This window comes from Drosophila ficusphila, unplaced genomic scaffold (assembly GCF_018152265.1).
Source record: "Drosophila ficusphila isolate 14025-0441.05 unplaced genomic scaffold, ASM1815226v1 contig_414, whole genome shotgun sequence".
NCBI lineage: Eukaryota > Metazoa > Arthropoda > Insecta > Diptera > Drosophilidae > Drosophila > Drosophila ficusphila.
This window is the reverse complement of record NW_025064328.1, coordinates 3,324,924-3,337,648: the sequence shown is the minus strand read 5'-3', so window position 1 is coordinate 3,337,648 and position 12,725 is coordinate 3,324,924. Positions and strand designations below refer to the sequence as shown.

Sequence of the window (12,725 nt, the reverse complement as noted above, 5' to 3'; positions counted from 1 at the left end):
GTCACATTCGCACATAATCGCCAAACGAAAGAGATGGGAATACTGGAGGCTGGGGGGCTAGGGAAAAGAGAGGGATGGGCAATCGTCAAATGCTCATTGAAATCAATTTAGAGCAGAGTGTGTGCGAAGAAGAAGAAGCAGGCGGCAACGACGATGATCACAAACATTAACCCAACACTCGCGTTCACATAATCTAAACAAATTGTTTTCCCCCAAAACTTTCTCGTGATATTTCGCGGGTGTGAAAATAGCAGCGGCAGCTGGACATGTCGCACCCCTCCTCGCACCTTCACATATTTTCTCACATTTCTGAAAGGTTTTCGATAAGCTTTCCTTTGTTTATTTGCATTAATCATTGGGAAGACACAAAACAGTTGTAGAATTTTCGGGGATTTGGAAATTAGCAAGTGGGTGGCAACTACCGGAGACCGAAAAACGCGTAGAGCGAAGTGCACGGAGTCAGAAGTCAAAGCTGAATGAACTTCCAACTTGGAAGTTCTCCGACAATATAAGCCGGAGAGGCTGCGACCTCGCTTCCAGCCAAGCAGCACTTTTCCAGCGCAGAGAGAAAGATAGAGAAAGCCAACCAGAGAGAGAGAGCGAGAAAGACTGATTGGTGGGGATGCAAAAGACGTCATCAGGTCAAAGGTGCTGCTTCCGTCGAAAACCGAAAGGAATACCGATTACACTACAAATTTCTTGGGCTACTACAAAAGCAGAACCTTTAGCCGGTCTTTAAATAATAAAAAACATATTCAAAAAATATATATGTAAATATGTATGTAAAACCTCAAGGGATTAGCTGGTTGGCCAATAAAATTTAATCAAATTACAGGGAATTCCAATTTAAACAGGAATTCTTTAGGACTGCTTTTCGAAAAGAGCTGGGCATTTTACTTATCTGGCCAATTTTGCTGATAACCAACCAGCAGTAGCGATCCCAGTTGTTTTGGCTCTTTTTACCAAATCACAGAGGCGAAAATGATTAAAAAACATAAAAACAACAAGTAAGCGAAAGGCCAAAAAGAAACGAGAAGTAAAATAAATGAGGCAACAAGCCGAAAGCGAAAGAGGAAAGGCGAAAACCGAAAACAAAAAAACAAAAACCGAAAGCAGAAACAACAACAGTGGCTAGAGAACTTGGACTTACACAGCAGCCAAAGCCAGACAGCAAAGCAGACGGAAAGTGAGAGAGAGAGGGCAAGTGGAAGTGGGGGCGGAGGTGGGTGGGGAAAGATAGAGCAAAGCGAACATGCGAGACAGTCGCCAGTTCCCCATCGATTTCCGAAGGGTAGAGGGAGAAGGCACTATCAGCAGGGTCTGCATTTGCATGTGTGTACGCATGTGAGCGGGGGCGCAGCAACAGTTTGTGCGAATGTGTGGGTGTTGGGGCTCCAAGGAGTTTTAGGAAAACTACAACCAAACACGCGAAAAGAACAGCAGACTTAAAAAAGTAAATGTAATTTAGTATTTGCCGAGTTAATCAAATGTTGACATAGTGTTTATCTAACATACATACATATCTAAGTACCACATTCTTGTTACTGCTAATAGCGGTTTATATCATTTAAAGTGAGCACAGTTTAATGGAAATTTAAGTGTTCATTAAAAAAAATGTTTAAATTGTCTCAAAAAAGAATCATAAGCGTTATCACTAGCCACATATTGTCTGCAATTGCATATGTGGGATAAAATAAAACTTTTCGCACGCACACCCAACCACCTACAACCCGCACACTTGTGTTTACAGGAGAAAGCACCTGCAATTGATAACGGGTCGCCAAATGGTAAATAGTATAAACAAGTAATACGCAAGGCGTCCAATTAGACCACTCAACGGCAATTGGCTTTTTGCTGCCCCTTATTTGCGTTTTACCGGAGTTGCCATGACGTACGCACGCACACACACAAGGAAGCGGCCGAGCGAGAGAAAAAGAGAGCCCCACACACACACACCGTTATGCCTGGGAAAACGTCACGACTTCCAAAGTGGAAAATCGTACGCGCAATGTTTTTTGTTGTTTTTCCACAGTTCAAATCGAAGGTAAAACTTGCCGCAGCGCACGGCACATAATTGCCATTCATGAATATGTTTTTTTAGCTTCCGCATCTCAGGGGCCGTTCGAGATGGCTGCGTGACTCACGCAAGCATACAATCCATTCCATATTGTAAAAATTATGGAAATACAGATCGTGTCACGCGCTCTTCACTGGAAATAGTTGCTCACCACAAACACACACTCACACACTCGAATGTAAAAGCGCTGTTGTTGTTATTCCGCTTTTCTTTCAGCCTCCGCAACAACAACAATCACAAAAGCTGGTCAAATACAAAACACACTTGTAAATTTATTTAATCTTCGCTCCGACGTTATTTCTTCGCCTTTTTTCATACGCTCTGGTCCCGCTTACACATTACGATTTCTATCTCTCCTCTCTCCTTCATTTTACTTTATTTCCATTTGTCGCCGAGTCTCTGCCTCTGCTTATTTTTTTTTTTGCTTTTCTTTGGCTGGCGAGATTTCTTTTCACGTTGAATTTATACTATATTATATTTATATTATTGCGCTTATCACTGGCGCTTTGTTGCTGGGCTTCTTGCCTCTGGCTTACATATTATATTCACTTGTGTTTGCACTGAACAAATCCGATTCGCGTGGGCGAAGCGTGCGACGCGTAATTTTGCATTTAACATTTAACATTAACAAACACATAAATAATCGCCCTCGGCTATTCTATTGGAATTTTTTCGTGCCGTCGACGGCGATTCTGATTGGACAACACCACCTGCTCGCGAAGCAAAAACTCGGCACCGACTCGGTGTGACCATGCGTAAGAGTGTCCAATATGCCAAAATCGATAACGATTGCAGTACAACTCTGTGAACGAAATTGCGGATTACTTAACACTGAAATCTGATTTCAAATCTTAGCGCACTTACCCACACTTTGAATCTGCATTTGGGTTAAACATTTGGAGCTGAAAATAAAAAAAAACCATTAAACAAAACAAAAAACACAATTTTTGGGAAAGTGTGACTTACAATAAAACGATTTGTGTCTAAATAATATCTCGGCATCTCAGCATATGTATTTATCCTAGAGAAATTGCTGTCGACTGCTGACCTTCTTTGGCGGCCCCGCGGTTTGAGGTCGGTTACGAATGGGCCTGGTCACTTGGGCCACATGTCTCACTTTTTCGATCAGCATAGTCTTCGGAATTTCGCGGGCCTCATACCATCCGGGGTTTACGGCTTTGACCCACGTATTACCGCTGCACTCAAAGCCCCTCAGAAGTTTTGCCACACAGCCGAAGGACACCATTTTTATCGTAAAAAACTTTAAAGTTGTGTAGAAATTAAAAACGGAAAATTAATTCGAAAAAAAGATTATGTTGAGTTGAAACTTGTAAATCGAATGAGATTTACTAGATGTTTCAAAGGAATTGCCAAGCTCCGCCTGCTGTTGTAACGGTTTTTCTCCTTCCTGCGCAGCTTGGAATACGCACCAAACTAAATGGCATCCTGGAAGGCGACAGTCAATGAATGAAAGCCTTCCAGCTGGCCGTTAATTCAACTCTCTGCCAGCAGCCAGCTGAATGAAAGTGGAGCCGGGAATTCCACTACAGCACTAAAACGGTAAATGCGTGGGTGGAGCAAGAGAAACAGAGGTGGATGATTCAAAGAGAGTGAGAGCGGGAGTTACGCACTAGGAGTCCGCGTGACGTCAGCTAAAGGCTTTCGCCCACTCAGAGAAAATGTTTATTGTAAAAATGGATAAATATCAAGGAAAAAGTTTTTAAAAATATTTAATAGAGCTTTATTTAAAAAAAGGCAGGTCTTGATTTTCCGGTCAAGGCTTCGGCCCCTTGTAAATATGTCACACAAAGTGCATCCAAAATTTTCAATGAAACCACAAGCCCCAGATAAATCAGAAAAAAAACGAACTAACAGCAAAGAAAGCCAGCAGAAACTTTCAGAGTCATCAGTCCAAGAGCTCTTTCCACTCATTATATAACAAAATATAATTCCCATAATATCGTAATGGTTCGTAGAAGGATTCTGACGAATTCCGCCAAGCAAACTTCGATGAACGCCTATCAGCAATGGTGGCAACAGCAGCAATATGCCCGAAATCCAATGGTTGCCTCAATGCCGGAATATTGGCACTCGGTGTGCAACAAAATGGGCGGAGCAATGCCGCGAATGGCGTTACTGGTTCCGCCGGAAGTCAGCAGCCGGAAATTAACTCGCTTGCGTCGCCAGCTGATGAGACCTCCGAGGGAAACTATTCCAATACAAAGCTTTATACCAAATTATGGACTGCAGCTGAATCCACAGATGCAAATCCCAAGGGGATATGAAGTCCAAGGAAAGGCATCCTGTCTGAATCAAGGACTTTCCAAGGCGTCTCTATTAAAACCAGGCTGCCTAATGTCCGCTTACCAAAATCAGTGCTTTAGAAATCCACCAACAGGAGCTGGTGTTGCAACTTCGTCACAGCAGCAGCATTACAATCAGGAAAACTCATTCGGCTATCCCGATTTGCACTGGCAACAGCAGCAATATCAAGTGCAACAGCAACACAAGCAATTTCTAATGCAACAGCAACAACGGGCGGTACCTTCTGGTATTTTAAAAAACTCTTCAAGAACTGCATCGAATCAACGAGTGATGGGAGATTTCCAAAGTTACACTCCATTTAAAAGAAAAAAGGTTTCCATCAAGAGCACAACTTCGAGGTATCAACAACCCAAAGTGGAGCAACTGAAAACCAAACCAGTAATTCCAACCAAGCCAAGTAAAAAAATTAAGCAAAATGTATTGAAGAAAGAGCGAGAACAACTGCAGCAGTTGCAAATTGAACACGAACTTCTGAAACAACGCCAAAATTTGCAGAGCGAGAAGGAGAAAGCGAAGGTGCAACATCAAAAGTATGTGCAACAGCAACATCTGTTGCAACACCAACAGGACTTAAGAAAGCTGCAGCAACATCGGAAGTCCCTGTTGCAACTTGACAAAAGTTCGAGCTTTAATTTTGGTAAATTAGCCAACCATTTAATCGAAGGCTGTAGAAGGGATTCGGATACAGAAACATCCATGTTTACGGCAGCAAATGATCAAATTAAATCCGAAAAGCAATCATTTAGGCCGCAAAACGTAAAGAAAGTTCAAAGTTCAAGAACTAAGAGCTTTGCAAGTGAAGAAACCAGACCGGAAAAACTACAAGCTAACCAGGAAAAGCCAGAAGTTTCCAGCAGAGTGGGTAAGGTTTCTTCTCGACGCTTTCTAGATCGCCAAACAAAAAGGTTGGGTTCGGGAAACGAAAGTAGCACCATAACCCTAACCACAGAGAATTTATCAAGGAGTCACACTTCGTTGACTGACAAAGCCACAAACACTAAGGCGGATTCACTGAATGGTTTTCTAAAATCTGCTCCTCGAAAATCCTTATCGACGACATCGGCAACTAGTAAAGGATCAAAAAAGATGAACATAAATGAGCTGTTGAGAAACGAGAAGGTCAGGGGATTGGATGGCAATCCAATGTGGGCTTCCTTAATGCAACTTGTTGCCCACATGTGTGAGGCCAAGGAAAATGAGAAAGCCGATGAGAATCAAAAAAGTCGCCTTAGAGCAGGATCTGGAACTGATAAGCAACGAAAGCAGTACTCTGTGTATCTCATGGTTACTTCCGATGAGGAGGAAGACGAAAAGAACTCATCCAAAACAAAAGTCGAGACATCTAGCAGTGATCCAAACTTGGCGAGTAATTCTGGTTTCAATGGAGGAGATGACTACACCAATAAGTGTTTCGATCTCTACCAGGAAGAGCATCAGAAGTAAGTTAAATAATTCACAGAAATCTTTAGAGGTTAATAGCTAAAGGTACCTTAGAGTATATTTCAAAAAATGTTGAATTAAATGGTCTTGAGGAATAATCCTAAAAGACTAGTTTATACTTTGAGCAGCATACTTTGAGGCTGTAGCTTAATCTTTCTAAATATTTTTGTGGCATTCCCAGTAAACTGAATTTTAAATTAATAAAATACTTTAGGTTAGGTCGCCATAAACGCAAGCGTACAAGGCTAAGTTCCCGTCTGGACCAGCTGTCCATTCCCTATCCCAGCACCCAGACTCAGGTGCCAATGAGAAGACCCCTCCACTGGCCGAAACCCGATTTCTCCAAGTCCCAAAGTCGATCGAATCGTGTACGGAATCCATCTCGTGTTCGTGCGCGATCTGTAGTCAAAAAGGTGGTCAAATTCAAAAGCCAAAAGTCTTCAACCTCTTCAACTTTGGACGAAAAACGCAGCTGGCGATTGTGGAAGGACCTGCCGATGACCGCGAAAGTTTTAAACAAGGCATATAGTCGCATGTTGACTTTATCGGGCGGCAACCCCAACTCTTCGGAGATATAGAACGCATAAAACTTATTTTGTTTACTGACTCTGGACAATTCGAAATCTTCAGATCATCGACGAAGCTCAAATCGCAGCTTTGTTTCACAACAATAAATATTAATAAAATATTTCTTGGGAAACAAAGCTGGTTTTGGTGTTTCGTCCTTGATCTGCGATTTTTCTCCTACGCGCAACTTAAAATAAAACACTGCTTTTGGCTTAAATAGTCTTATTATTTTGTATAACACTGAGTTTTAAATCATACCCACATGTCAATCGTGGTGGGGTATCACCAAATCTCTTTTTTTTTTGTAAAATAAATTAAAACAAATTGTCCAAATTGCATGTTTCTAGTTTGTCTTTAACCAATGGATCTTGAAAACAAATAAAAAAACCTGTGTGATTACAACAGGATTAAAAGCACAAAAATATCATATCGATGGCGCAACCAAAGGATTTGCCCATGCAATTGGGTAAGATTTACCTGCTGGTTGAAAACGAATCAAGTGGTAGAAGCACTTGCACCGAATCCTTTCCAAAAGAGGAAAGTGAACTCAAAGAAAGTCCCGCTTTCACCGCATTTGGATCTCACTTCGTTGGCCTAAACCTAAATCCGCATAGGAGAAGGAAAAGGGTTTTGGGTGGAGATAACGAGTACTGTCAGCACTCCCATTTATTACGGAACCCATTGGTTGTGAGGAGTGGCGAGGTTCCAGCTGGAGGTGAATGCCATCCGAGCTGCCCATATTACCAACCCAAGCCCCAATCCCAAAAAAAGCAACACAAACAGATTTACGACAGTTATCCGGCTCAGGAAAATTATAAACAGCCAAGTAGGCAATGTTATATTCAACCAGAGAGAACTCCTCCACGATCCCGGGAGCAAAGTGATAGTGAATGCCGCTGCGATCCACCAGCTGGAAGAAGAGCCTACCGGACATCCTCCTCTAACTACATTGAATACCGGGAGTTCCAGCAACCTCCAAAAAAGAATACCCAATATAATGAATATAACTATGAACCCCAGAGAAGCAATCGATTGCAGAAGAAGCCATCCGTTTGCAGTTGCGGCGCTGAATCCCCGCCAGAAAGACGTCGGGTTCAGAGAAGTAGTCGGGCGAGGAACACGGGTTCCGAATGCAGCTGTGAATCTGAATCCCTGGCAGAGAGGCAGCCTGCCAAGCGAACCAAACGATTGCAACGAAAGTCATCCGAATGCAGCTGTGCTGGATCTCATTCCCCAACAAGAAGGCAGCCAATCCAAAAGAGAACTGCTCCCGAAAAATGTGATCACCCAAGGAAGACCACCCAGGTATTTCCCACCTGCTCGGTTCGGTGTCATGCTCGGGCCCATGTCCAAAAACCAGCTCCTCCACCTGCCCCAAAACGAAGTAGTCAACCTTGTGCGCCGCCTCCAACTTCCATGAAACCCACAAAGAAACCCAAAACAAAGTCACCCAAAAAACCACCTCCCAAAAGATGCAGTGAAGCGTGCTATTATCGCTTTTCCGATAAAGCAGGTTGTGTGCCCAACGATTATGTGGAGCGAAGTCGCTCCAGGTCGGAGGTCCTTAGAAATCCTTTGGTTCAATATCGAACTAGCGATGATGGCACTGGCATGCTGCCCCACGAAAGTTACAGTGAGGAGTACATCCGGAGAAGATCGCCATGTCGGAACTGCAGGAGATCCCAATCTGAAAGTAGAAACACCCCCAGAAAGAAACCTTCCTTCTGCTCCAATGAAACCCTGAAGGAAAAGGAAGTCAAGAGCTTTCGTTTCAGCTGTCCAGAGAATGGGAAATGTGAGGCTTGTAGAAAAATCTGCCCGAAATGCAACAGGGTGCAGCCCCAAAAACAGAAAAGCTCGCCACCCAAGAAATTTGCCTCAACGGTGGCCAAGAAATGCTGCCCCATGTGTGGATTACTGCCCATGATGCCCAATATATCCATTCCAAATATGGCCAGTGTAAGATTAAAATCCTTTTAGTAGAGAGTTTTCTTTTAAAAAGTTGCAGAAAAAAATTACTGCTTAAAGTACAATCTGAAAGAAACTTTTTTGAATTATCATTTTCTTTCAGGTTTTTTCCCGATTTGTACTTTTCTCTTGTTTTTTCTACTTTCTAAGTTAAGAATTTTAGCTTTATACCACTTTTTTCTTCCACAAAATAGAACAACCGCATTATATACAAAACCTTGGGTAAATGTCGACCTAGGAAGGTACCCAAAACCAAATATGAGCTAACCATTTTCTGCAAAAAACGCTGTCAAGGTGGTAGAAATTCTCACTACATGACGAGCACAATTGCCACGACTCTAAAAAGAAGAGCAAAGGCAGTTTTACCAGGAGTGAATCCTGTGGCACCTTCAAGGATCTCAAGCCACAGACAGGGTTAGTTTAATCGAACCATTATGTATTCCCTTTTCCCTTAACTTCTTTTCCTTAAGGTGTTAGACAATCTCCTGTTCAAAACATTACCAGTCAATCACAACCCGCAGGACAACCAAGGAGCCAAAGTAGATCGCGAAATTCCTATATGATCCAAGAACAATCCTTTCCTTCAACTTCTGGTCAGCAACGGGAAAGATCAGCTGCTCCGTCGCAAGTTAAAACGCGTTCTCCTTCAGCAATGCAAAAAGTGGAAAGAAGGGAAGTCGAAAGAGGATCAGCTCCTATATCTTCTTCCCAGCAAAGAACTAGAGCTCAATCGCCAGTGGTAGATATTCAGAGTATCTCACGAAGTGGGGAAGCTCCTAGAGGTTCCCATTATCCTAAAGAAACAAGAACTTCAAATAGAAATCAACCTGAAAAGGAACCTTCCTATAGATCTTACTCTGAACCAGCAACATCCTCTAGATCTCAACATGAACCCAAACCTTCATATAGAGTCCAACCTGATCAGAAAATTTCTTTAGGATCCCAACCTGCACCCGCAACTTCCTATCGATCTCAATCTGAACCCACAACTTCCTTTAGATCCCAAGCTGAACCAGCACCCTCCAATCGATCGAGGTCTGAACCAAGAGAATTACCCGCGTATTTGTTGGAGCCGGAGATATTGGAACCCACGCGAAGGGGAGCTTCCTACTTGGGAACCGAGGTAAATCCCTTTTACAGGGGAAGTTTCCTCAGGGTGCGTAACTCTATGGACTCCCCGCCATCTCGCTTCAGTCCCATTCACCAAAGAGGCATTACGGACACTGAACCAAAGCCCCCAAAAGCACCAAAATCAAAAGTAAAGGGCTTGGCTCTGCCCAGTAAGTACAACAGGTTAACCCAACTTCATGCCTGGGTATTTGGCGATCCCTTCGTGAAGGGAAACAAGGATCTGGGAACCTGGAGTTGGCGTCAGATATTCGGTCGCAGCAAAAAGCGTTCATCCTCCAAAAGCAAACCGGCCAAGACAACGGAGGGCAACATATAGGCCAAGAATCTCATGTCCGAATCAGAAACCCTTTCAAAATGAAACATTTCGTCAACGACAAAATTATGAGCCACTTCCGGAGCTCAAAGCATAAAAAAAATGACGAATCAGTTGGCCGAAGTCAAGCGGATTGTTCCCCGGAAGAAGGAGCGATTGATCCGTGCAAGAAGCCACGTCCTGTGGTCCAGAGAACGTGTCCTGGCAGTGAAACTGCCCCGGATAACATGTACGTCCTGAAGAACTGCGATCGCTGTCAGGATTACACGGTGCAACCGTGTGGCAAGAACTGCAAGTGCCAGAAAAGGAAAACCAATTGCTCGGGACAGTGCGAAGTTGCAGCTCGGGAAAAATCACAGGCGCAGTCGCAGGAGAGTTTTCCCGGAACGAGGAAATCAATTCACAAGATGACAGGAAAACCATCAAAAACCTCGTTTAATTCTGAGTCCCAGCGTAGAATGGGTGGCATGGGTCCGATTTGCCAGCTTTGCGGACTGGAGGAGATCCGCCAGCCAGGACAAAGTATGTGTCCAGTTTGCAGTGAAAAGATTCAAGCGGCCGTGGATAACTACTACGTTCAATGCCAAGGACAATGCCAACAGGGAACGGGACAACCATGTCCTTATCAACAGAATAATAATCAATTTCAACAGGGAACGGGAGAAACCTGTCCTTATGAGCAGCAATCGCAACAACAACCAGCTGGTGAATGGCAGCAGTTGCAAGGATCTCCACTTGGAAATCAGCAGCAGCCACTAGGCGATCAGCCCTTCAACATCATTGTCCTTCAGGATTGCAACAATAGTTCGCTGATCGATCAGTTGACCACTGCCATAAATCGCGGAGGAGGTCAAGTGCATGTGCCACAACAGTACTCCGACTATAACTATCAGAATCCGAATCAGCAGTACAATCCATTAAGTGGTTATATAGACTACGAATATGTGGATTACCAACAGAGGTTCGATCAGGAAAGAATGGATAGAAATGGCTACAGAAACGGCATGAGTCCTTGGTCAACCTCCTCTAGAGATGGTGAGTTTTAATTAAATATATTTTCTAGAAAAGAAAGCTAGCTTTTTCAAATCAAAGATTGTATTTTAAAAACTGAATTCTTTGAAATGATTTCATTCATTTATAACAAGTTATTTAGTTATTTACAATTTCTATATTTCTTTAATATTTTATAATAAACTTTCTAGCTTATCTTCTGTTTTCTATCTTGTTTTTAATATTTTATAATATACTTTCCAGCTTATGAAGACGAACACATGTCGTGCAACAGCTACGATTGTCCTGCCAGAATGCCCGAAAACTATCAGAGGCAAGGACCCTTCAATGAACCCCGCAGCGATAATTCGAATCAAAGTTATGCGAATAGTTGCACCTGCAACTGCGACTTCTGCCGCAAAGGATTCGAAACGAAGGAGAAGCTGGCCATGCTGATAGCCCAAGCCCTCGAAATCTTCATTGGCAACAATAAGGCCAAAGCCAAAGGGTCGGAGATGAAACCTAAGAAGGAGAAGGAGAAGGAGAAGGGTAAGGCTAATCCTGGCAAAAAAAGAAAGCCTAATAAGTCCAAATCTCCGCGCTTGAAGGAGGAAAAATCCGCTAAGAGTTCCCCCGTGATAAACTCGCCGGCTTTAAAGGCGTCTCCCAAATCGGATACCAAAATGATTTCCAAGGCGGATTCCAAGGTGATTCCCAAGGCGGAATCCAAGATTAATTTCACTGAAAATGATAGCTCAAATGTCAAGAAAGAAGTGATGCATCCATTCTCCAGGGAACCCTCGCAATTCCATGCCTCCACCATCGATTCACAAAGCGTGGAATCCCGACCGAAGTACAAACCGAATTCGGATGACGAGAAGTCGGGATTCTTTTTGCCCAACTGCGAGCAGCATCGCTGCAAACACAACTGCAAAGGTAAGTGTTCCCGACCTCCGCACAATTGCAAAAAGGGTTGCAAGGACTACTGTCGAGGACCCTGCTCCAAATCAGGAGCTGGTGATGGCCGAAGTCGCAGCAAGGGAAGCAAAAATCAAATCCATAATCAGCGGCACACTCGCTGCTGTGGATTGTGCAACCAAGGTGAAGGTCGAAAGTGGCAGGAAGTCAGCAGAGAAAGTGGACTGGCCGCCAATGGCCAGAGGGGCGGCGAAGGAATTGCCACGGGTGCCGCAGGCTGCCCCAGTTGCCGCAACGATCGCAGTGCCGGAGGTGGCAGGACCTCCCTTCTGGGACTCAGTCCAATCGCCCACTATCGACCGGGAATGCTGCAATTTCCCGTGAACTATCTCCTGGCGGGAACCAATTTCCGCAGGAGTCTGGTTCGCACTGCCGCCGGGGTGACTCTCCATCAGAAACCCTATGTGGACATGGCCAGCACCAAGGATCTGCCCCACTTCCCCTGCCGCAAGAAGAGCAGCAGTCCAGACTGTCGAACCCCACGTAAAAAATGGCTTTGAACTTCAGTTGAGAAACGATACAAATAACCGGAAAGATAATGGCTCTGAGCTCCAGATCGCGACTCCGAAGGTTATGCATTGTAGAGCATCGAATTTATCGCTTCGATCGATATAGTGCATAAGTTCGTCCAGTCGCAAAGTGGTTTATAGTTTTTGTTATTCAAATCCAGAAGTATTTCCCACTGTTTATTCAGTAATTCCTTTGTATGCAATAAACCAGATAATAAGAAACACCAAAATAAATGTTGATTTTTATTTTTTCGATTTTTGTGGTTTTTTCTAAGTCTATAATTTTTGCAAATTTTTTTTCAGATTTTAAATCAGATTTTGAAACGGCATAACTCAAAAAATTTGTATTTTTATTCTCTTACGAATGCATCATTAGTTAATTTTTTATTTTTTGGCTGATTTTTTTTTCAATTTTTATGATACAACC

The 12,725-nt window shown here is 43.4% G+C and overlaps 4 protein-coding genes across 5 annotated transcripts; 3 read left to right on the top strand and 1 right to left on the bottom strand.

Moving 5' to 3' along the window:
- Positions 1-2,329: 2,329 nt before the first annotated feature.
- Positions 2,330-3,430, bottom strand: LOC108087806. Its single transcript, XM_017185363.2, has 3 exons — positions 3,044-3,430; positions 2,942-2,979; positions 2,330-2,879 (listed from the first exon to the last, which is right to left on the bottom strand). Exon 1 carries the CDS (start codon positions 3,321-3,323, stop codon positions 3,099-3,101), a length of 225 nt encoding a protein of 74 aa, XP_017040852.1. The 5' UTR covers positions 3,324-3,430; the 3' UTR covers positions 2,330-2,879; positions 2,942-2,979; positions 3,044-3,098.
- A 435-nt stretch (positions 3,431-3,865) lies between these two features.
- LOC108087841 lies at positions 3,866-6,747 on the top strand. The gene is made up of 2 exons (XM_017185416.2): positions 3,866-5,841; positions 6,057-6,747. The coding sequence occupies exons 1-2, from the start codon at positions 4,043-4,045 to the stop codon at positions 6,418-6,420; spliced, it is 2,163 nt and encodes a 720-aa protein (XP_017040905.1). The 5' UTR covers positions 3,866-4,042; the 3' UTR covers positions 6,421-6,747.
- LOC108087839 (serine/arginine repetitive matrix protein 1) lies at positions 6,675-9,824 on the top strand. Its single transcript, XM_017185414.2, has 3 exons — positions 6,675-8,368; positions 8,572-8,791; positions 8,848-9,824. The coding sequence occupies exons 1-3, from the start codon at positions 6,842-6,844 to the stop codon at positions 9,822-9,824; spliced, it is 2,724 nt and encodes a 907-aa protein (XP_017040903.1). The 5' UTR covers positions 6,675-6,841.
- Positions 9,790-12,532, top strand: LOC108087840. 2 transcript variants are annotated; one of them, XM_043208239.1, is made up of 3 exons: positions 9,790-10,856; positions 11,076-11,360; positions 11,420-11,552. In XM_043208239.1, exons 1-3 carry the CDS (start codon positions 9,863-9,865, stop codon positions 11,434-11,436), a joined length of 1,296 nt encoding a protein of 431 aa, XP_043064174.1. In that variant the 5' UTR covers positions 9,790-9,862; the 3' UTR covers positions 11,437-11,552. The 2 variants fall into 2 exon arrangements, with proteins under 2 accessions (XP_043064174.1, XP_017040904.2); XM_017185415.2 differs by having other exon boundaries at positions 9,802-10,856; positions 11,076-12,532.
- The last annotated feature ends 193 nt before the right edge of the window (positions 12,533-12,725 follow it).